Here is a 22225-nt window from a genome sequence, read left to right on the forward strand (position 1 = left end):
GGTAAACCCACGTAAATAGGGGTTTTATGGAAAATGCCCTTTAACCCGGATATTGTGCACAAATTGGAGTTTAAAACCCATAACAGATTCGTGAAAACTATTTTGAACATGATAAGATAATAAAATGAATACTAATATACGTATATATATGCCTAACATACGTGTGAACATGACCCAAAAAGGGCGTAAGCGACGCCGAAGGGCGAAATTTGACGCTTATTTAAACATATAAGTAACGGTTTTTTTGCAGTAAAATGATACTTTTCGTAATCAATAACATCGTTACTTTGACACAAGAATGTCTAAAAAAAATAACTCATATATTTTTTTACACTGTAGCATTTTCCTTGTTTTGCATGAAATTGCTGTTTAATATAAAATTTTGAAATTATATTATTTCATAATTATTGAAAATTGCACTAAAATTTTGGTAATAACTTATTATACGCTTATGAAGTATTATATAATTTCAATAAAATGTACACATATTAGTGAAATAGTATATTTTAATAATTGATGAAAATTTACCTTTATTAATTTCTTTAGCGGCTGAGTAGAGGGCTAAAAGTAGTGTTGATTTTGAAACTTTTTATAATCACTATAATCTACATGACAAACTGCAACTTTTGGTACCGGTTCCACATTGATAATCAAATTTTATTTTTTTTCCATACAACGACGCTCCACCCTAATATTAGGTCATTACCTATGAAATTGGCGTTTTGTTCGGAGAATTTCAACGAAACACGAATTTCCATACAATTAATTTTGCGGATATTTTTTTGATGGCTAATTCAAACCAAACAAAATTTTTCCAGTAATTTTTGACACCTTTAAGGTATGTTTTCAATATCTCCATTTCTTGAAAATTGGTACCATTAGAAAAATATAAGTAATTTTAATACTCGAACCGACAGCACATGAAAAGACCTATTTTCAAGGCTTAATTCTGAACACTTAACAATAAAAAATAACAATTAATTGTATGTAAAATCGTTGTTTATTGAGTGCACTGTAGTTTTATTGTAATTGTGTATGTACTTTTGTAAAAAAAAAAAAACTAGGATCAGACTTATATCTATGAACAAAAACGCCAATTTCATAGGTAAGGACCTAATATATATTCGTTACATAAAAGTAAAGCTGTTGAAAAGCTACGCGACCTTACGTTTTTTTATTACACTTTACTATTTTAAATTATTTTTAGGTTAGTTAAAATAAATGTAGGTAATGTAGTGAAAATTAAATCAATATTAATATAGTTTGAGTAAATAATAAAACATAATTATTATTCAAACATCAAAGTCTAAAAAATTCTAAAAAATATATTTCTGGCCAATTTACTCTGATGGTAGGTAACTTTAAAATGAGTCTAACAAACATTGTTTTACTACTTTTTAAAATAAATTGTTATTTTAATATTTAAATACTATATAAATTTTCATTGAGCAAATAACGTAGTTAATGGTATACCTATATAATCCAATAAAAAAATTACTATGACTTTAACAAATTATTAAATATTATTTATAATCAATGGGGTTTAAAACCCTGGAATTTTCAATGGTAGACTAGTAGACATAGATTTAGTAGTGGGTACCTTAAGGTATCAAGTCTGCCATTTGTACAATTTTGTATCGAGCAAATGTGGGCGCAGATACTACGTTTTTGAGTATAGTACCTCGATATTGTTACAAAAAACATTCAATTTTGAACGATTTTTTTCAATTCATACACTGGCGGGTATTTTGGTCATTACTTGATTTTTGTTCTACTTACAGTTTGTTTAGGTATATATTTTTTTATTTAATTATCATTATATTCTAATTATTTTTGCTATAATATGTTTTGGTCATGATATAAACTGGCTTACTACTATGCGTTTCTTAGCCCAGCCATCATGGCTATTCCATTATTTCGAATTGCTCAATTCGAAAAAATCTAACAGAAATATTTGGCATTTCGCAGTTGTACGGCATACAAGGAATATGAAATAACTTTGATGACAATTGAATTTCTACTTTCTAGCGTAAACCCGCTCTTAAAATCAAGTATGTTCATAAAAGGTAGTATGCGGCACATATACAGGGAAATAAGTAAATATGTTATGAAATATGTATTTAGATACATGAAAAAATATTTAGTAACATATACAACATGCACAATGCACATAGAGTACACATATAAAAAGTTATCACAATATTCTGGTTTTATTAACCCTAATTTAATAGTAATCCTCATTTGTTTTATCAAGTACCTATTAATTAATGTCACTAGTAATCAAAAAATAATTTTAAACACCAAGAATGAAATTCAAAAAACAGTGATCCCTTGTATTTTTTAAACTGGTACATGGGTGAATCAACTTTTAGAACACTGTTTTCGTTCAGAAGAAAGTTAGACATGGTGTGTCCCTGAGCTGACCCAGACAAGAATGGTGTGTCCCAGACTTTTGTATAGCAAACTTCTTTTTGCTGCGTTACCGTAGAAAATGTATATGTAATGTGTGTGTTAATTAAATACTTACGGATCTAATAATGCCCGTGTAAACAAACAAGTAAAAAAATCAACATAGTTTATGAAAAATCAATTTTTCTTTGCTAGGAAGCCTAGGACACAAAATCAGTGTCCTAAAAGTTGATTCACCCACATTGCATGACAAAGGCAGATACATTCCTCGACATACTGACCATTTTGTATCTTATTGAAAAAGATAATCCACATTGTGAGCACCTTGTATATTATTTTGTTAATATTGATCAATACAATTGTATGTTCCACACATTGAAACTATGAACATTATTGTGATAACTTTAAAATAAAAGAGCTAGTCTACAAACAACATGGTACAAAATCATTACTTGAAAAGAAAATATTTCAGCCTCCAAAGTAAAGGGACTTCAGTAAAATATTATCTTTTTAACCTTTTGAACTCTAATGGAACTTAAAGTAAGCAAGCTACACAACACCAATAGTACCAACACCAAACTTATTTACATTTAACTATAATAAAATAAAATTAAATATAGAGTAGTAAATTATCTGTGAAATCATCACTCAGTCTTGTTCATTAGCATCAATGTAAAATATTCATTAAAACATGACTTTTCATTGCATCCCAAAGGCATCGTGCGAATAGTTCACATAGCCAATATTGCATTTATTTACTAAATAATTTATAATGGTGTCATCTTATTTTTGTTTTCTTTTTTCATTATTTTTTTATGGTGGTAAATAGTTCTAATTTATTAAATAAACACAATGAATGATATGAATTTCCAAAAAATTAACACATACATACACAGCGAAAAGTTGCACCAACAATTAAATAAGATATGAAGTCAGACATGATTTTGTAGTATCATAATAAATCAGCTTTAGGTACCAGATCACTCAGATAAGTTACATTATATCAATGCTTGGATTATCAATAAGTGACATTTGGTAAACAGGATTTGATTTTGGATATATTTTAGTATAAAATTGTCTCTTAGTTATTGGTACATACCTCTAATGCATTAATATACAAACAGCAACACTCTTATCTGTCCATTGGTAGACCTTATTACTTAAGGCATAAGGTTCACCGATGGACAGTTAAGAGTGTGAGCAATGGTACTCTTCATTGGTATACTAATAGGGTTCAAAAGGTTAATAAATATATAATAGTTTCAAATAAATAGAGACCTTAGTGTAACAGGTATTTAAACATTTATCAAAGATTTTAAATTTAAACACCTACTAAGGTCCCCTTTCCCTGAGTACAACACAAATATAATGTACTGAGTACTCACAGATTCATGCTGTATTCGATAGTCTGTGGATGATTCGCCACCTTTGTCTTCATTACTCCGGTCCCAGTCGACTTCCTTCTTCAGTGACTGGAATTGTTAACAAAACTACATGTAGTTATAGTAGGTATAGTCTAGTGCAGCGGTCGGCAACCAGCGGCCCGCAGGCCGCATGCGGCCCGCGAATGTCTCACTTGCGGCCCGCGAGCCTCCCTGGCTATTTTGAAGTATTTTGTTTGTAATATTAACAAATGACAATGTCTGATAAAGTCATAAATATTAACAAAGTGCGGCCCGCGTCCACTTTGTTAACTGCTATGTGACCCTTGGCTGCTAAAAGGTTGCCGACCGCTGGTCTAGTATAAAAATATGGGTGCACCCATCATACTCAAAAATATATGTACCATAGCTCTTATGGCAGTAAATTAAGAAATATGAGACATATTTTTGAGTACATTGTATTCACCCATATTTTTACACTTGACTGTACCAACTGTAGGAGGAGATGAAAAACTACAAAAAGCTTAAATTTTAACTACTATAGTCTGGAAAAGGACTCTGGAGTCATTGACAGCAACTTAGTGGTCCTTTTTCCTAGTCAGCTTTTTGGAGCAAGTGAAAGAAAAAGTAGGGGTTGTGTCATATCAAAAGGTCAGTTTTGGACTGTCAGCCCTCATAAGAGTTAACAACTGCACTTAAAAGAGTGCTCATCTCATACACATTTAGGTACATGGTTACCGGCAATTGAAATTCTTCACAACACAAACTATGTATAGTCTGTATCTTTAGATATTCAAAAAAGAGTAAACAAAATCTACCCTCAAATGGCTTCTTAAGCCAGTTGAGGGTAGATGAAAACATACACAAATAATCTAGGTTAGTCAGGTTGTTCAGTGACAGATCCAGGTGGTTTTGTATTTAGTTGGTTAATCAATTAATGTTATACCCGAATATGTACAAATTATTTCTTTTCTTTTATTTAAATACCTGAAGATAACGAGTATAGTAAAAGAGGAATCATTTACCAAGGGTACTTGTTGCACCGGTGGCAGCCCTGAGGGGCCTGCGATTGGCTCATTCCGTGGACTGGGCAATGATGCATGTGAAGGATGAGGTAAACCAGGGTGTGAAATCGCGTTCAACACGCTCAGCCGCTGTTCCACTGGCGAGTACCGCGGCCCCAACACGCCGTGGCTGTTTATAGTCATGTTTATGCCTGAAACGTAAATTTATAAACTGCTAAGTTTACAAACATCCTTGCGTAGTTTTGTTTTCATACTTCGAAATAAATATATAGAAAAATACGAACAATGGGTAAGGCATAGTGTAAATACTTGGAGTCTGTATGTTATTTAAAGTCTTACATGTCGTTCAGGTCGGAAACAGCAAGATTTGTTTACAGTTATGGATGATTTTTACAATCCGAAATAGCCTTTTTTCCGGTACTGACATTCTTCAATTTATTTAAGACTTTTTAAAGCTAATAAAATAAATAAACACTGCTTCAAGTCGATGGACTTGGATTCATTCTTGGATTTCAATTATATTTTGACATTGACAGTGACAGATGGTATGACAGAAACAACAGAAAGTACGTTCGAAAGTAGTCATTTTATTGACACGACACAAACACATAGAGTTAGACCAAGATAACTCATAACTCTGCAACGTTTTTACAGCATAATACTGTGCAAGTGTTATTTCTTCTTCTTCTTTATATTTAAGAGCTGTGCTCTTGTTGGTCGAGCAATCTCCAACTCGTCCGGTCCTCTGCCAAGTGTTAATTATACGTCATAATTTCATAGAAGTTCGACGTGTAAAATTTCAGATTTCAGATGAATTAGTGTAGTAAATGAAGCAAGTTGTTGTATGGAGACCCATGCATTAATTTCTCAGTCGATGAAATTTAGCTTGGTTATTGTATAGTATGAGCCGAGACTAACATATAAATATCCAAAAAAAAACACTCCTAAGTTAGGTAAAAACACAAATCTGATTATATATTGAACCGAGTAATTCCTCAGTCCAAAATTATTTTACAAAATAAGTTATTTGTATCAGTATGTGATACTAGAAAAAAATCTAAAAGTTTTGTCAAACATGAGAATATTTTTTTATGAGAATTCCTTTTTTTGACGCTCATTTTCATCGGAAAATTGCTCTGTAATTTTTTTCTTCTTATATGATATTAGAATATAATTTGGCGCAGTGGATAAAAAATCCAAAAAAAATGCGTACCCAAATGTATGTATTATAGAACTATTAAAAACTGAGAGTGGAATTTTTTAGATTTTCATTTTGTAGGTATAAAACGGCAATTAAATGGCATTCCAGTGTAAAAATTAGACTGAGCAATTTTCCGGGCCAAGACACGCCAAAAAATTATATTTTATTAATACTGGTATTTCTGCTGGGATATTTTTTTTGATATTTCATATATTGTTGTAATACGTTACATGAATATGTCTGGTGAAGAAACTTTGAACGGAGCATTTTTCCGTAAAAAGATATTAACGATTTAAGACTTTAGGTATTTACTTTAATTATATTATTATTATTCTTTGGAAATTTATACAATATTTTTTATTTATTGATACTTTATGATACTGTAAAGTTTTTTCTGGGCGAGGAATTACTGCGGGGTCCACTACCTTTATTTACTACACTAAATGATTTCAGAACACTTGCACAGTCTGGGCTATCAAACTTGCAGCAGACTTATCTTGGTCTAACTATAACATTATCAAAAATTTCAATCGCATTACCATAGTGCAAAAAGAAAGTGGACCGACGCCTTGATGTTAGCGTAAATGCCGACGCCGCGCACAAGCACACAGTTACAGTAGGGTTGTCACAGACTTTTACACAACTACCCAAGACTTACACTTGACGCTATAGATTGTGCGGAAAGAGAAGAGTCGTGGAATGTATGGGGCCCAATACATTTCACGACTCTTCTCTTTCCGAACAGACTCTAGCCATGTAAGTAGTACCGAGCTACTAACAATGGCGATGTATGTAGCTCGGGTGCGCTCTATAAAATTAAATTAATAGGTAGGTACATTTTGTGATATGTACAATATATACTTACCAATGTTTTCATTTTGCGCCCCATTTGATCTTATAGATACTGCGTCGTCCTCGGGCGACGAAGGACGCATTGGCTCGTCAGGCGGTTCATCCTTGGGCAGGGGAGGATGCGTTGGGGTAGGAGGTTCTGTAGAGTTCTCATTTCTAAACCTCCGAACTGACAGTAATGGCGATATCCTTGGAGGTGATGACTCTATTTCTTTAGGCTCTCGAATTTCTCTATTGTCCCTTAAATCCCGAGGCACATCGCGATGCTCGCGAGTTTCTCTCGGTTCTCTATTTTCTCTAGGTTCACGAGGTTCCCTAGGCTCTCTCGCCTCTCTGTGCTCCCTCACATCGCGATGGTCGCGATGTTCTCTTAAGTCTCGCGGTTCTCTATGCTCTCTATGTGATTCCCTCGACTCGCGACTTTCTCTTGGATGAGCTTCTCTTGAGTCTCGATCCTTGTTTTCTCTATCACGGGTATCCTTCAAGTCACGCCTTTCTTCTCTCTCCCATTTCTCGCAACCATCTAGTCTCTCGTGGGACTCTTGACACTCCTTGGTGTCCTTGGATTGGCACTCATCCATTGGTTCAGGAACGTTTCTTGTATCGATACCAGCTGCACTTAATGTAGTCATTTCAGCTAATCCCTTGACCTGAAATGAAAAAAAGCAAGTGTTATTAACTACTGCACTAGTTTCTTATAAAACCTCGCTAAGTTATTTTTTAGCCACCGTGTATATTATTATATATTCCCCAGTCAAGTGACAGAGGCATCGTATAGATGTAAATATAGGTACTAAATAAATTTTGTTAGGTAGGTACCTATTTTAAAAACTTATCTAGACGCACATCTCACAAGTAAAAACGACTTGTGCCTGCCTACTCGTCAAGAAGTGTACCAAATATGCTAGCGGCTTATCTTATTATACCTACTGCCAGCGATAGCTATTGATTGATTGTTTTAAACTCGAGTTTTAATAGCATTGTAAATTGAAACTTTCGTCAGTCTTAAGCATCGCGGGCAGATGTCAATAGGAAGGTACTGGACATTGATCTTTCTCATGAACATCAAGTCGGCCATGGTACGTTACGTAGTACATCAAAGCTTTTTTTTAACATGGTTATTGGCTAACCTATCAACCAATAGGCCAAAACAAACTATAGCTGATCAAGCAAATCCTGTCAGTAAAAAAAGGCGCGAAATTCAAAATTTCTATGGGCTGACATCCCTTCGCGGCTACATTTTTCAAATTTGCCGCTTTTTTCTACTGACAATATCTGCTTGACCAGCTATAATTTATTTATTTATTTATATGTACCTATCTATATTTTGGGGGATCTCGGAAACGGCTCTAACGATTTGGATAAAATTTGCTATATGGGGGTTTCCGGGGGCGAAAAGTCGATCTAGCTATAGGTCTTATCTCTGGGAAAACGCGCATTTTTGTGTTTTTGTATATGTTTTTACTTTACTCCCATCTTAAAGGCCGGAAACGTACATACAACCCCTCTAAAGTTGCGAATGTCCACGGGTGACGGTGTAATTGGTTACCATCAAGCAATTCATCTGCTCGTTTGCCTTCTATCATAAAAAACATACCTGAAGACTCTCAGCAGTCTTGAGGAGCGCGGGTAGTTGGCAATACTGAACGTTGACCTCCCCCTTGTACATGAAGTCGACCAGGGTCCGCAGCTCCTCCAGGCCCACGTCCTTGAGTATCACTATGGGGTGCCGCGAGGGGTGGTCCACGAACAGCGAACGGAAGTAGGAAGAGCACGCAGAGAGAACGACCTGAATAGCGAGAAAAATATATTTTAAAGTAAAATTTATAGAAACAATTAAATCTGTATTCACAGACTTTGGAATGAAAAAATGCAAGTATCACCATAAACGTGAAATTCTATGAAATTAGACATTTATTATTATGGCACATTCACGCTTTGTTATCTAAGTACGTAAAAATCTCCTACGTACTTTTTTAGACAAGTGCAGGTTTGCGATTGACGATTGATTTGAGTAAATCATGTCTAATAGGCCAGTCAAATTAGATCCAAGAAAAGCGTTTTGAGGAATTAATTCCCAGCAAGCTGAAAATCATTTCGATACCTTCATTTGGTTCTAAATGCGTATAATCTGAGTTTGCTCCATCCTAGGAGATGTGGATAAATTTTGGGAGTAAATCAAAACAAAAAAAACTACCTATACCTACTCATCCCTTTCTTTTGGGTACTAGTACAGCATACGACAAAGACAGTATGATTCTCTCTGTCTATGTTTGAAATTTCGAAATGACAGTCCCTGCATGGTCAAACTATATGTAAGGGTGGTATTCTACCTGTCCATTATTTGATCAAATGTGCATTGCGTGCCAACCCAGAGGGGAAACTAGGCCTTATTGGGATTAGTCCGGTTTCCTCACGATGTTTTCCTTCACCGATAAGCGACTGGCAAATATCAAATGATATTCCGTACATAAGTTCCGAAAAACTCATTGGTACGAGCCGGGGTTTGGAACCGCGACCTCCGGGTCGAAAGTCTCACGCTCTTACCGCTAGGCCACTGTTTAGCGCTTCTGTCTCTCTGTATCTTCTTCACTCTGTATCTTTAGGTATTTAAATAAAAGTACCGAAACAAAATCTACCCTCAATTGCCTCCTTAAGCCAGTTGAGGATAGATGAAAACATTAGGTAGGTACATGATCATATAATGTAGGTTAAAGTCAGGTCGTTCAGTGACTGATCCAGGCGGTTTTGTATTTGGTTGGCTGTAATATTCAAATTGTTTATGTACTACCTACCTAACTACTACTAAATACCTAAAGATACATACTATAGTTTACAATCACGTGTAACTAGTTTCCTGTATTTTATATTTCAATCGTTCATGCATTGCCATGCCTTGACCTAATGCAAAATAAATTAAATGCCTAAGCAAACAGGTTAGGTATTAAATTACCAAGTAGACTAGGTACCTATTTAAGGTCCTGTGGGTCCAGGTTCTTATCTTACTGAACGTAAGCGTGCCCGAGATGGCTGTGCGAGCCCACGGGTTCGCGTTTTTTGCAAAAAAAAGTAATCAATGAGTTCGACATTTTTAGAAGTAATTTTCATATTATCAGCTATTGTTCAAAATTTTTTACAAATTTGTATATGCGTTAAATCACTGGATGCAATACGCGCTCCTTAAGGTGGCCACTGACGAGCCTTCCAACAGTCCAAATAGCGTGGCTGCAATCCAAAATCGGTCCGTGAATGTAAAAAACGTACAATGTTTAATATTAGGATTTGCCATTTGGAAGGCTCGTCAGTGGCCTGCTTTATGCTAACGTCCCTGTAGTTGCTTCTCATTTCCCATATTTGAGCTTAATCTGCATCGTAAAAACTTATACCTTTAAACAAGCAATTCTTGTATATATATATATATATATATATATATATATATATATATATATATATATTTCGGGGATCTCGGAAACGGCTCAAACGATTTCTATCTAGCTAGGTCTTAGCCCTGGGAAAACGCGCATTTTTGTCTCCCAGATATTTATAATAATGTAGTACAACATGCTTACTTTGTGAGCTCTTATGGAGGCACCCTCGGAGCAGGCGAGCGTGACGTCTACCAGACTCTCGTCGTGAAGCAACTGGCTGAAAACTCCCAGCAGGTTGCTCTGATGATTGTTCCACCTTAGGCAATAGTGCTCACTTCCCATGTCTGAGCTAGCTCCCGCCGCTGTAAACAATACAGAAAAATCATACATTATTTACATGCATGCATGGTTACGTTATCGATAGAACATCTGACGACCGGTTTGGCCTAGTGAGTAGTGACCCTGCCTGCGAAGCCGATGGTCCTGGGTTCAAATCCCGGTAAGGGCGTTTATATGTGTGATGAACACAGATATTTCCTGAGTCATGGTTGGTTTTTTATGTATATAAGTATGTATTTATCTATAGGTATTAGTATGTTTATATCGTAGCCTAGTACAACCAATAGTACAAGCTATGCTTAGTTTGGGGCTAGGTCGATCTGTGTAAGATGTTCCCAATATTTATTATTTATTTTTCTTTATTCATTTTGTTTAGTACCTAGTTGGTACCTAGTTATTAATAAGACGATTTATAACAGGAATAAATAAATAAGACCCACACAAATCGAGATCCTACATTCTTACAAGTCTTGTTTAATTAACTTTTTCCTAAGAAGAGGTCAAAGTTCTTTTAATTTATTGTAAGAAAAATTAATTATGTATCAACTGTTCGTATTTTAAAAAAGGAAATTCGGGACTACTACGCTCTTCGGTATCTGATTGGAGGACTACCACAATGCCTATAACAAGTTAATTTAGCACCATCGCACTCCTGAACTCATTGCTTAATTTTTTTTAGGTATCACGAAAAATAATTATACTTCTATCAATCCGGTTCCGGGTATGATTCATTCCGGGAGCCAAATAAACAAGTCTCTTTAATATTAATCCAATCTTGTATGTATGTATTGTATGTGTATCGCCCACACTGTTAACTGTAGGTAGGTACAGTCGCCATCAGATATATCGGAGCGGCCAAGGTGCTCACAAATATCGGAACACGCCTCTATTGTCAGGGCGTTAGAGCGCGTGTTCAGATATTGTGAACACCTTGGCCGCTCCGATATATCTGATGGCAACTGTACATCGGTGGACCTTATGCCTTTCGTTATGTGTTTTGTATGTGTTGTTGCTTTGTAGAAAACTGCGTCAGGAAAATGATTTTTTAGTATATAAGGTTTTTATTATTGTTTATATATATTAGTTTGTAAGGTTTATTGATTGATTGATTGAATAAGGTCCACCGAATTACAGTTAGGAGTGTTGCTATTTGTACCGAGCTACGTATGTTAGTAGGTAATAATAAAATTGAGGAGTTCTGTTGAATCCTCGTGGATCCTATTCTAAAATCAAAAAAACAATAGTGGCAGCATCCACATTGGCTAATTTAAATAATTATAATAACTAATACCAGAGAAGATATTGTCTAATAATCTGGAAATTTATTTGGTTCGAGTAATTCGTAAGGTTCTTATCAGCAGTGGCCGCGTGGAAGGAAGAAGAAAACCAAACAAAGCGAAAGCATGCAGTTTGTCATAAACTAATACATGAAAAATCCGTTGAAGATCCTTGGCCTCATACCTAATACATGGAAGGACATTTGCGCTTGTAGAGTACTTAGTAGCGAATAATAGCGCGTAAAACTTTTTGCACGCCCCGGTATTGTGTCTGGAATCGTTGGAAAAGTGAAGACTGAAGTCCAAACAAAGTTATGCAGCAATATTTGCGCGATGAAGAATCACAGGAGATATTATATAACACACAATCGGTTGTTTATCGTTTTTTATCGAGAGCAGACTTACAAACGTTTGCCGCAGGAGATCCTAAGTGCGACGAGACGCGATCCATAACAAATATTTTTAATTGAAGATCGTATACAAACAGGTTTTCTATGGCGATCCTTCGACATTAACCCTTTAGTGGGTAACGGCAAGATATTTGCCGTCAGACAACTCAGACAATTTTTTTCTCAATAAAAGCGTTGTTAGTTAATATCAATTTTAGTTCGCATTGGAGAATATATTAGTAGTAGTACCAATCTAAAAAAGAGGACTGATAAAAGTTACTGTTCCATCTTTCCATCTCTTGTAAAATGTTAATTCTTAGGCATAATCTTAGATATTTTGATATTGCTTACATTTGAACAAGAATATCTATGAATAAAATTGGTTACGATTGATAAAATAGTTGATAATCATAATTCTCATATTTCAAACGTCAAATAAATGCCCTTACACATTAAAATAACTTATAATTTTTTGGGACAAATGGGACTGGGCCGGTCCCGTCTGCCGTATGCGTCCAGACAGATGGACCAGTGTAGCTACCAAGTGGATGCCAGAAGAAGAACGCGGACGCGGCAGGCCCAGACGGAGATGGCAGGACGACCTAGACACCTTTCTCAACAACTGGCCAGAGCAGGCGCTATGTTGGGAGTCGTGGAAGACAAGGGGAGAGGCCTTTGCCCAGCAGTGGGACACAATAATAGGCTAGCTAAAAAAAACCGGGCAAGTGCGAGTCGGACTCGCGCACGAAGGGTTCCGTACCATAATGCAAAAAAAAAACAAAAAAAAAAGCAAAAAAAAAAAAACGGTCACCCATCCAAATACTGACCACTCCCGACGTTGCTTAACTTTGGTCAAAAATCACGTTTGTTGTATGGGAGCCCCATTTAAATCTTTATTTTATTCTGTTTTTAGTATTTGTTGTTATAGCGGCAATAGAAATACATCATCTGTGAAAATTTCAACTGTCTAGCTATCACGGTTCGTGAGATACAGCCTGGTGACAGACGGACGGACGGACGGACGGACGGACGGACGGACGGACAGCGAAGTCTTAGTAATAGGGTCCCGTTTTACCCTTTGGGTACGGAACCCTAAAAATTAACTTCCCTACAAAGTTTCACTCGCACTATGAAAATTGGTACTTTATGATTATGACATTCATTGACCGACAATGGCAAACATATTGCCGTCTTGTTACTTGCAAATGACAACAGCTGGAAAAAATAATTATCGCTTAAATTTAATTTAAAAAAATAACCTAGATGGTACGTGCTCACAGTTTTTTAAATTACTTATTGCTTTAGAAAATCAGTTAAAGAGTTAAGCGATTATATTTCTAAAAACCGTAATAATAGGCTAGCCCCCCCGTAACCTTGACTTGCAAACGAAGGCGGGTTCGATTGATTCGTGGAACTTAAAAACGGTCTCTATATAGGCCCGTTTTCTTGGAATTTGGTTATTTAAATCTAGATACGATGGTTCAAAATGCTTTTGGATGTTTGTGCCTCGCGGATATCGACCTTAAGCTTTTGTTAGATACCTACATTTTTATCGTTATTTCTATAGGTAACTATCTAAACCAATTTTTTATGAGTGAATTGCAAAACATTTGTAGGTACGTAATAAAGAAGCTGTGATTAGTCTTAATTTAATTGAATTATTTGTGTTACGAAAATTAACCATGTAAATTAACACGTTAAACCGTTAACCAAGTGTTAAATTGTACGGTTAACCCATCCCAGCGGTCCCATCGCGCACATGTTTTTCGCAGAAATTGCGAAGCATCTGGTTGACATAACTGGTGACCGAAGAGCTGGCGGCTACCTCGCACAACGTATCAGCATTGTGATACAGCGAGGAAATGCCGCCAGCATCCTTGGTACAATGCCCCAAGGGCCTATTCTAGATTTAAGCTACTTATTAATTTCGTTTAATAGTACCACTGTATATATCTTGTAATATGTAAATAAATGATTGTAAATTAGTAATCAGTATGCATATACAATTTCTTTAAAGGGGCCCACTGATTAACAGTCCGCCGGACGGTATCGGCCTGTCAGTTAGGACAAAATTTTGACACTTCCGAAGAACTGACAGGCCGATACCGTCTGGTGGACTGTTAATCAGTGGCCCCCTTTAAATATACCTACTTAGCATCGTATGGTTTTAGGTACAGTCAAGTGTAAAAATATGGGTGCATAAGGTAAAGGGCCCCTGTTTCGGCAGGTTAAGGCTCTTGAGAGTTTGTATATTTTTTTAAATATTACTAAGCATATCAATACCTTGAAAGCTTTTGAGTAAGTTATATTAGTTCTTTGTTCATAATTAAATGTATAAACTATAGGGTTTTAGTTGAAACTTTTTTTTATATGAATTTTTTCGTGAACCTCTTATTTGGCTCCCATTTCGTGATACAAATTTAGCTCAGCTCCTAAGTTCGTGAATTCGTGTCCCCTGTTTCGGAGTAAATTTTCTTAGAGTAATTGGTGATAATTTGCTGATAATCATTTTAAATATTTAACGGTCTTACCTACTTACGAGTAATTGTAAGGTCAAATTAAAAATAATATTAAAAAAAAAAATTAAATTGAGGGCTAGGTTAAAGTTTTTTGTACTCGTCGACTTTAATGGTTGAATTAAGACTTTGTAAACCATGCGGGTTCTTTAATACTTGATTAAAAGCCGAACTATATAAAAAAAAATAAAAAAAATAATAATAAAAAACAATATATCTAAAAAAAAATTTTAACTATCTTATACGTTAAATATAAACATACACAAAAATAAATCAAATAAATAAAATTGTGCTAGTACTAGTGCACATTCAAACTCGTTTTATGAGAATTCTAGTGAAAAAAACATTTACCGAATTTCGCTCATACGAAACTTCATGAAATACATTAATTGTTTTCTAATTTATTTTTTTAATTATCTTCGTTGTTATATTTAAAAACAAGCACTCAAAATGTATCTAGAAAATCCTTGATTCGTTAGTGGCACGAAATAGGAGACACACGTAAAATAAAATGACCGCTATTTCGTGAGTCGATTTATTGCAATTTTAAGGTATTTCTATGCATATATTTAATCTTTTTTCTTATCAAATCAATTACTAAGGAACCCACAGAAACACTCCCAAAAACTTTTATTCGAATGGGTTTAGCTTTTCCTTCCTATAAGCTTAACAAGTGAGAGCGCGCACCTTACGCCTAAAAAAGTGCACGCATACAACACAGCTGTTCGCGGCTGTCTGACAGTTTCGACCGTCGTATTACTCTCAGTTTAATCACTAAAATATTGGTTATTATTTTATTGAGAAATTAAATAATACAGATTTTTCTCATATGTATAATTTGAATTAAAAATATTTGAATTAAGTACTTATTATTTGCGCCAGAAACAAAACTAACGAAATAACGTATTAACACGAACTTGGGGCCCGTTACCTTATAACTTACTCAAAAATATGTCCCATAGTTCTTAATTCGCTGGCATAAGAGCTATGGGACCTATTTTTGAGTATGATGTGTGCACCCATATTTTTACAGTTGACTGTACCTCCTTCATTCACACAGAAATTAACAATATCTTCCTTATTGGTAAAACACCCATAGTTATCAAATTGAGGCGGGTAACTTAACCAATCGTAGATTACAATCCGATGCATTTTTTTATTTATCACAAATTTGGTTTTAATCGTATTTAGATAAAACGGAAAGGCACCTTCAAGCGATTAAAAAAAGATTGTCTGTACCTAAATATACCTTCACAATTTCTTATCATGAACAGTGGCACAACTGAAATGAAATGCTATTGCATTTAATATTCTATCTTTTACTGGTAAGATTTAAAATCGAATGGCAATTCATTTTGTTTTGTGTCACTATTCATGATAAGCAACGTGTACAGTCGCCATCAGATATATCGGAGCGGCCGAGGTGCTCAAAAATATCTTAGCACGCACTCTAGCGCCTTGACAATAGAGAAGCAAGAAGCTAAACGGACATATTTATATGTTATTTTGTTATGAAACTATAGGTCTACTCTTCTTGTCTTCAAAATATGTTCATAAACCATGTATGACTGTTTGTTTCTAAATAAATTAAAAAAATGCATCCTAAGATCTACGTAATAATATCTAGATAATATGTAATGAGACTGGTTTTCCCATCACATAGGTACGCTACATCAAAACCAAGATCGCACTGGCACTGCGTCGTGACTAACAGCCAAGTTAAGCAAGAACGCCATAAAAGTTCGTAGATCATACACTCATAAGACTCTTTCCATTGCGCGAAACATCGGCTATAGAAACTATATTTACATATTTAAGTACATACGGCGTACGCACGTGTATCCGTTATCACTATCAGCTTCCAGAGGCCTATTTTACACGCGCAATGACTTAATATTATCACTTATCTATTGTTATAATAATGTCATCATTACTATTTTATCAGCCGGCTTAATAAGAACTTTACAATAGAATTTTGTTTTGATTAAAATTTAAGTTATTTTTTTGCTAATTTGTTGGTGTATCACACTGATAACTCTTACACGTGTCAGGCAGTATAATACCAACAGGCCTCGACCTTCAGTTATGGACTTTTTTATTATTGGTAGTATATAACACTGATGTGGGCCTAGTGAAGTTCCATATTTTTGATCATAAAATCTGCTAAGCTCATAGTCAGGGAATCCCAGCGAGTACAGGCTCTGTGAATCGTGATGGAATCTACGCTAATGGAAACACCATTTGTGTGTAATCACTGACCTCCGTTAAATGCCCACGAGTGACTAGCAATTTTATTGGGCAACTAGACTAACCGCGATGATGCTAATTATGAAACTTGCACATTTGGTCAATACAAATCTTACATTTATTGTTTCATTATCAAGCATGGGATGACCACTATTTTCAATGAAAACGCGGTTATTAACTATATTTAACTATCAGTAAAGCAAGTAAATACTTTCGCTATCAAGATATGTCGTAACAGACAAGGGTACGTCCATACACAGTTATTCGATATCGCACGACACGTGATATAGTTTCTTTGTTTGACCTGGAAAGTTTATTTTATCTAAAGCTTTTTTTGTGTTTTAAAAAACCAACTACTATGTACTATTTTCATTACATTTACACGTATCGGAACTTGCAGCGATATGCATATATATGGCGTTGTTAATGGGAAATCAACCGCATTGTGTTTACCGCACACAACAACCACGCATTTTACAGAATATAGGTACCTACCTATACGTAGTTTTGCTCACATACCTACGTGCTAAAACGTTTGAAAATTACAGAACAGCTAAACTAACTCATGCCAATTCAATGGAAAGCCCTTGGACGTCTTCAAAATAAACTAGGCCTATATCGTGCGTGCTAAACAAACCAACGTCACGTGAAAATCGCAAGTCCGCAAAAATGCGCGTCAAACAGACCTGTTGCATTCAAAATTATTCAAAATCATAATACAAAAGCTAAACCAACTCACACCATGCGTATTTAGAGGGAACTCCTCGGGCGTCTTCAAAAGGAGCTAGGCCAGTCGCGAGCGCCATACGTGCGCTCGGCGGCGCAAACGCAGTCAAGATCAAGGGCGTATGTTGCGTAATAGCTGGCTGGCGGTCGCGGCACTGCACCGTGTGATGTCATCGCGCCGTCTGCGCCCCACTCCGCGCTGATAGGCGGACGCGAATTCTATTTTTAATTTTTTTGACCGCATGTATATGACCTATGGTTTTTTGCTGGACTTTTTATGGGCTGATATTAGTATAGGATATACTTAGGTACCTACCTAACCTACCTAACGATTAAAAGAAGTACAATATTTTTTTTGCCAAAAACTACCATTTATACATTTCTGGTAACAAATAGACACCAAAAAATAGATTTAAGTACGGATCAGAAATAAAGTAAATAAAATATTTAATGGTCCAACACAGAAACTGGGGGCCGATTTTTGAATTTCGAGCGTTCGATTTCGTCACTCGAAAATCAGTGGAAAACAGCGAAATGCTAATTTTTGAAATCCGAGCGATAGAAATTGGGAATCGAGTGGTATTGACCACTCGTTTTCAATTCTATTAGTAGAATTTAAATGCCGGGTACTGGGGATATTATTGGACGAAATACACGAAATCGAGCGGTCGAAATTCAAAAATCGGCACCCTATGCTCGACCGCTTTGTTTATGGCTTGTTTGTGTAACATCTAAAACATCTTACTATATAGGTGATAGATATGAGCGCCGATAGGCATTTAGCCGGCGGCGGCGCGCCGGTCAAAATCGGTCGGCGGCGGCGGCGAATCGGCGGCGTGGCCTTGAAACACCTTTGATTAATGAAAAACGAATTCAAACCAAAATTTTACCCGTTAACATGTTTTTGCTGTAAGGAAGTTATAAAATAAGTGCATTTTTCAATTTCAAGCAAAATTTATTCAATAAAGGTACGAAAAGAGTTTTATAAAGTATGAACAGTATCGCGCGGCATCAGAGGCGGTCTTAATCTTGGCGAGGCCCTGGCCGGAAGATCTTTGCGAGGCCCTTATCTTTTGTGCTTAGTAAAAAGTAGCGGATTGACTGTATCAGGGAAACGTCTGGTCGACAGTCCAAAGAGCCGAAGTGAGGAAAATCAAGCTCCGTCATTAACCAATTACGACCCAAAAAACAGATTTATGTCAAAAAGTGAGGTCCAGGGCCGAGCTCCACCTAACACCGAAGACCTGTTTCCGACGCCTTCCCATGCGAGGCCAGAAGCTGCAGGTAATGCCAAGTGTGAGCTTGGCTGACGGCCGAATGCCCGGAGCGCCGATTACGGCGCGCCTCTGTGCGAGGCCGAAGGCCAAGCTGCAAGAGAGCAGAGCTTGGAATTGAACTATAGGTCCAGTGTAAGCAAGTCCGAAGGCCGATAAAGACCGATGCCATAGTGTTAAAGACCTGGAGCTTTCCTGCAGGTGCATTGGTGCGAGGTTAAAGGCCGTGCTGCAGTGAAACTAAGATCGGAGAAGATCTAATGACCAAGCATTTATTTTAAAAGTTAGGCTCCAAACAGGGCCGAAAACTTGGAGGTTCAGATAGCGTTTTACTTCTATGCGAGCGATGCTAGGCCAAAGATTGGGCTGCAAGAAAGCAAAGCTTAAAATTTGAACAATGGCCAAGCTTATATGAGACCAGATTCCGTTTCCGAGGCCCTTCCGTGATTCCGTGCGAAGCCAACGGCCGGACCTTTGGGCGTGAAAACACTTAATATCTGAAATTAACCCCTTTTAAAGACATTCAATCCATGCTTGCAATGATTAAATTCGCGGTGAATGACGGATGAGCACGCAGAGAAGATAGCCGATGGGGTCGAAAAGGGCTCGAGTGGAGACCACGGACTAGCAAGCGCAGCGTAGGACGTCCACCCACAAGATGGACAGACGACCGTATTAATGTCGCCGGAAGACGCTGGATGCGGGTCGCTTCCAACCGGTACGTATGGAGGTCCAAGGGGGAGGCCTATGTTCAGCAGTGGACGTCTTATGGCCGAGATGATGACGGATAAACTAGCCAGCTGGCAAAATTAGTCATTTCGTTGCCCTAACAGTACTAGCGCGGTTACCAAACAGAAAAGTTTGAATTTACCATCAATATTTTTTAATTATATGGACCTATAATTATTTATTTATTTATTTAGTTATTTATTATACAATAAGTTACAACTTACAATACCTTTTGAATGTCTATAAGCTATTCAGACTGGCGCTGTTAAAGATCTAAACTAAATAAAATATATATTTCTGATTCTGAAAGTAGTACTATCTAACAAGGTCACGCCGATGCCACGCCGATAGCGCAGCGTCGGCGGCGGCGGCGCGAAAATTTTGTCGGCGGCGGCGGCGCGCCGGCGCGGCGCTCATATCTACTAGGTGATGAAATTATTTGTTTTATTTTTACAATCCATCAATTTGTAATCTAAAGGGTTCCGTCCCGAAGGAAGCGAGATAAAGATAGTTTATTTTTCAAGTACCTACCTAACTTAAATTCATTGAAAGTAGGATAGATTTATACGATAGCGCAGTAATTTTATCGAATACATAACTGCAACTAGGTACACTATATTGTCTGTTTTTTTTTTTAATTCTGGATTCGTGTAGGTCTTCGGGATTACCCTAGAACGCGGCGATTACACTTGTAGATGTAAACCAATGTCAATATGGCGTCAGCTGATCTCATGTGTGACCTTCGCTGCACAATTGTCCAGCTATTGCGTTTAAAGGAGTGGACATACTAGGAGTGTCTCTATTAAAGGACGGGGCCGTGGTGATTAGTAGGTAATCATTATGTATAATTATTGTTTAAATAAGTAACTATTTTTAAGCACTGACGTAAGAATTTTTTTCAATCATGGATCTCCACATTGTACCTATAGGTACAGTCACGCTCCGTGATTGTTACGCCATTTAGGATTCTAGCTAAAATGGACATTCCATAGCGTAAGTATGGAACAACCAATTTAGCTAGGACCGTAAATGGCGTAACAATCGCGGAGCGTGATGGTACATATACATATGATATGGCTACCATAAACTACAATATACTCGTAAGTGTCAATTTAGAATAATTTATTCATAAATTAATAAGGGTTAGGTACTCTAAGTCATTGTGCAATTGTAAATTTTAATATTTATGAGCGTTTTACCAACCTGCTTGAATTTTCTCGATATTTTTTGTTCGAAATATATAATAATATTTTTCGAAGCTTTATTTATCCAACTTTTGTTGTGCTTTTTTCATATCGTACCCTCTATTGCAAAAAGATTGCCGACTGCGAAATTGAACTAACAAAACTTTATACATAAAGTAGGTACCATTACTTACGGAACCCTGCGTGTGCAACTGCAACTCACTTGGGCAATTTTATTCATTGCATTCACACCCGATTATCACATTGTCATTTCACATTTAAGGTCCATCAAATTATTGGGAAATAATTTCATTTCTTTTTTATTACAATTTTGGATGCAAAGATATATTTTATTATTATTATATTATTTACATAGATATTTTTAAATGCGTACCAAGGCGTCCAACGATGTCCGTCACTATTTTGTATCTTTGATAATTATGTCGTATTAACCTTATCTTGATAATATACGTAAGTAATAATCTTTCTTAAACGTCTACGTCACTTTTTACTGAACAGTTTTAACTCATTTCACTCAGATAATAACTCAATAAGTAATAACTCTTTAGTATATTTAACAAAATTAAAATAAGTAGGTATATTCAAATTGATTGATTTTGAAGATTATCTATTGTTATTGTATTTTATTCATAGATAAGTGATAAAGTTACACTGTTACAGTAATTCTATTACATGTAAAACTGTTTATAATTTAAGCAAACACATCCGTTTCACGTTGTAATCAAGAATAACTAAGCACGGAATCATCAATGGATAAAGACAGACCGGCGACTAATAGGTGAAATTACACCACTTGTTACATTACTAAGTAGGTAAGTACACAAAACCATACGCGGCACGAGTGGCCCCCGAGCATATTTTTCTATTTCTTCGTTTGATAGCTGTCTGTTGTTTTATTATGTTGTTTTGTAATAGTGTTTATTAATTACTTATATAAACAAATCTAGTTAAGTTCTGTCTTAAAAGTCAGATCGGATTCAACAGAATGTATAGTGAAACATACCCATTAAATATTCTGATATTAGCTCAGTAGTCAAAATATTAAAGAAATCAAACTCGTAATAAAAAATCTACACGAGGACCTCTTTAGAAGGACAAGAAAGCTTTTTTAAAGTAGGTAGAGTTATTCCTATAAAATGAGTACTTACCTATCTGCTGAAAATTGCAACGAAACTATTATCGAAATCAAAATTAATAGGTATTCATATTGATGAAATAGTTGCTATAGCGAATCTCTACGATCTACTAACTATGTACTTACTTATCAGATAATTCAAAATAAGAAT

At 36.0% G+C, this 22225-nt stretch overlaps 2 protein-coding genes across 4 annotated transcripts in view; both read right to left on the reverse strand.

Moving 5' to 3' along the window:
- The window catches only part of LOC134792074 (serine protease nudel), a 388506-nt gene that overhangs the window by 267975 nt on the left and 98306 nt on the right, over positions 1-22225 (reverse strand). The gene's annotated exons all lie outside the window — the stretch shown is intronic.
- LOC134792079 (zinc finger protein 768-like) overlaps positions 1-22225 on the reverse strand; it is a 63532-nt gene that overhangs the window by 8513 nt on the left and 32794 nt on the right. For all 3 annotated transcript variants that reach the window (XM_063763216.1, XM_063763217.1, XM_063763218.1), the window contains exons 2-6: positions 10439-10599; positions 8467-8658; positions 6883-7519; positions 4817-5007; positions 3795-3881 (exon numbers count right to left, since the gene is read on the reverse strand). In XM_063763216.1, the coding sequence (XP_063619286.1) occupies positions 3795-3881; positions 4817-5007; positions 6883-7519; positions 8467-8658; positions 10439-10579 (1248 nt within the window). In that variant the 5' untranslated portion in view covers positions 10580-10599. The remainder of the gene's footprint in view (positions 1-3794; positions 3882-4816; positions 5008-6882; positions 7520-8466; positions 8659-10438; positions 10600-22225) is intronic.

Source organism: Cydia splendana, chromosome 7, assembly GCF_910591565.1.
Source record: "Cydia splendana chromosome 7, ilCydSple1.2, whole genome shotgun sequence".
Classification (NCBI taxonomy): Eukaryota; Metazoa; Arthropoda; class Insecta; order Lepidoptera; family Tortricidae; genus Cydia; species Cydia splendana.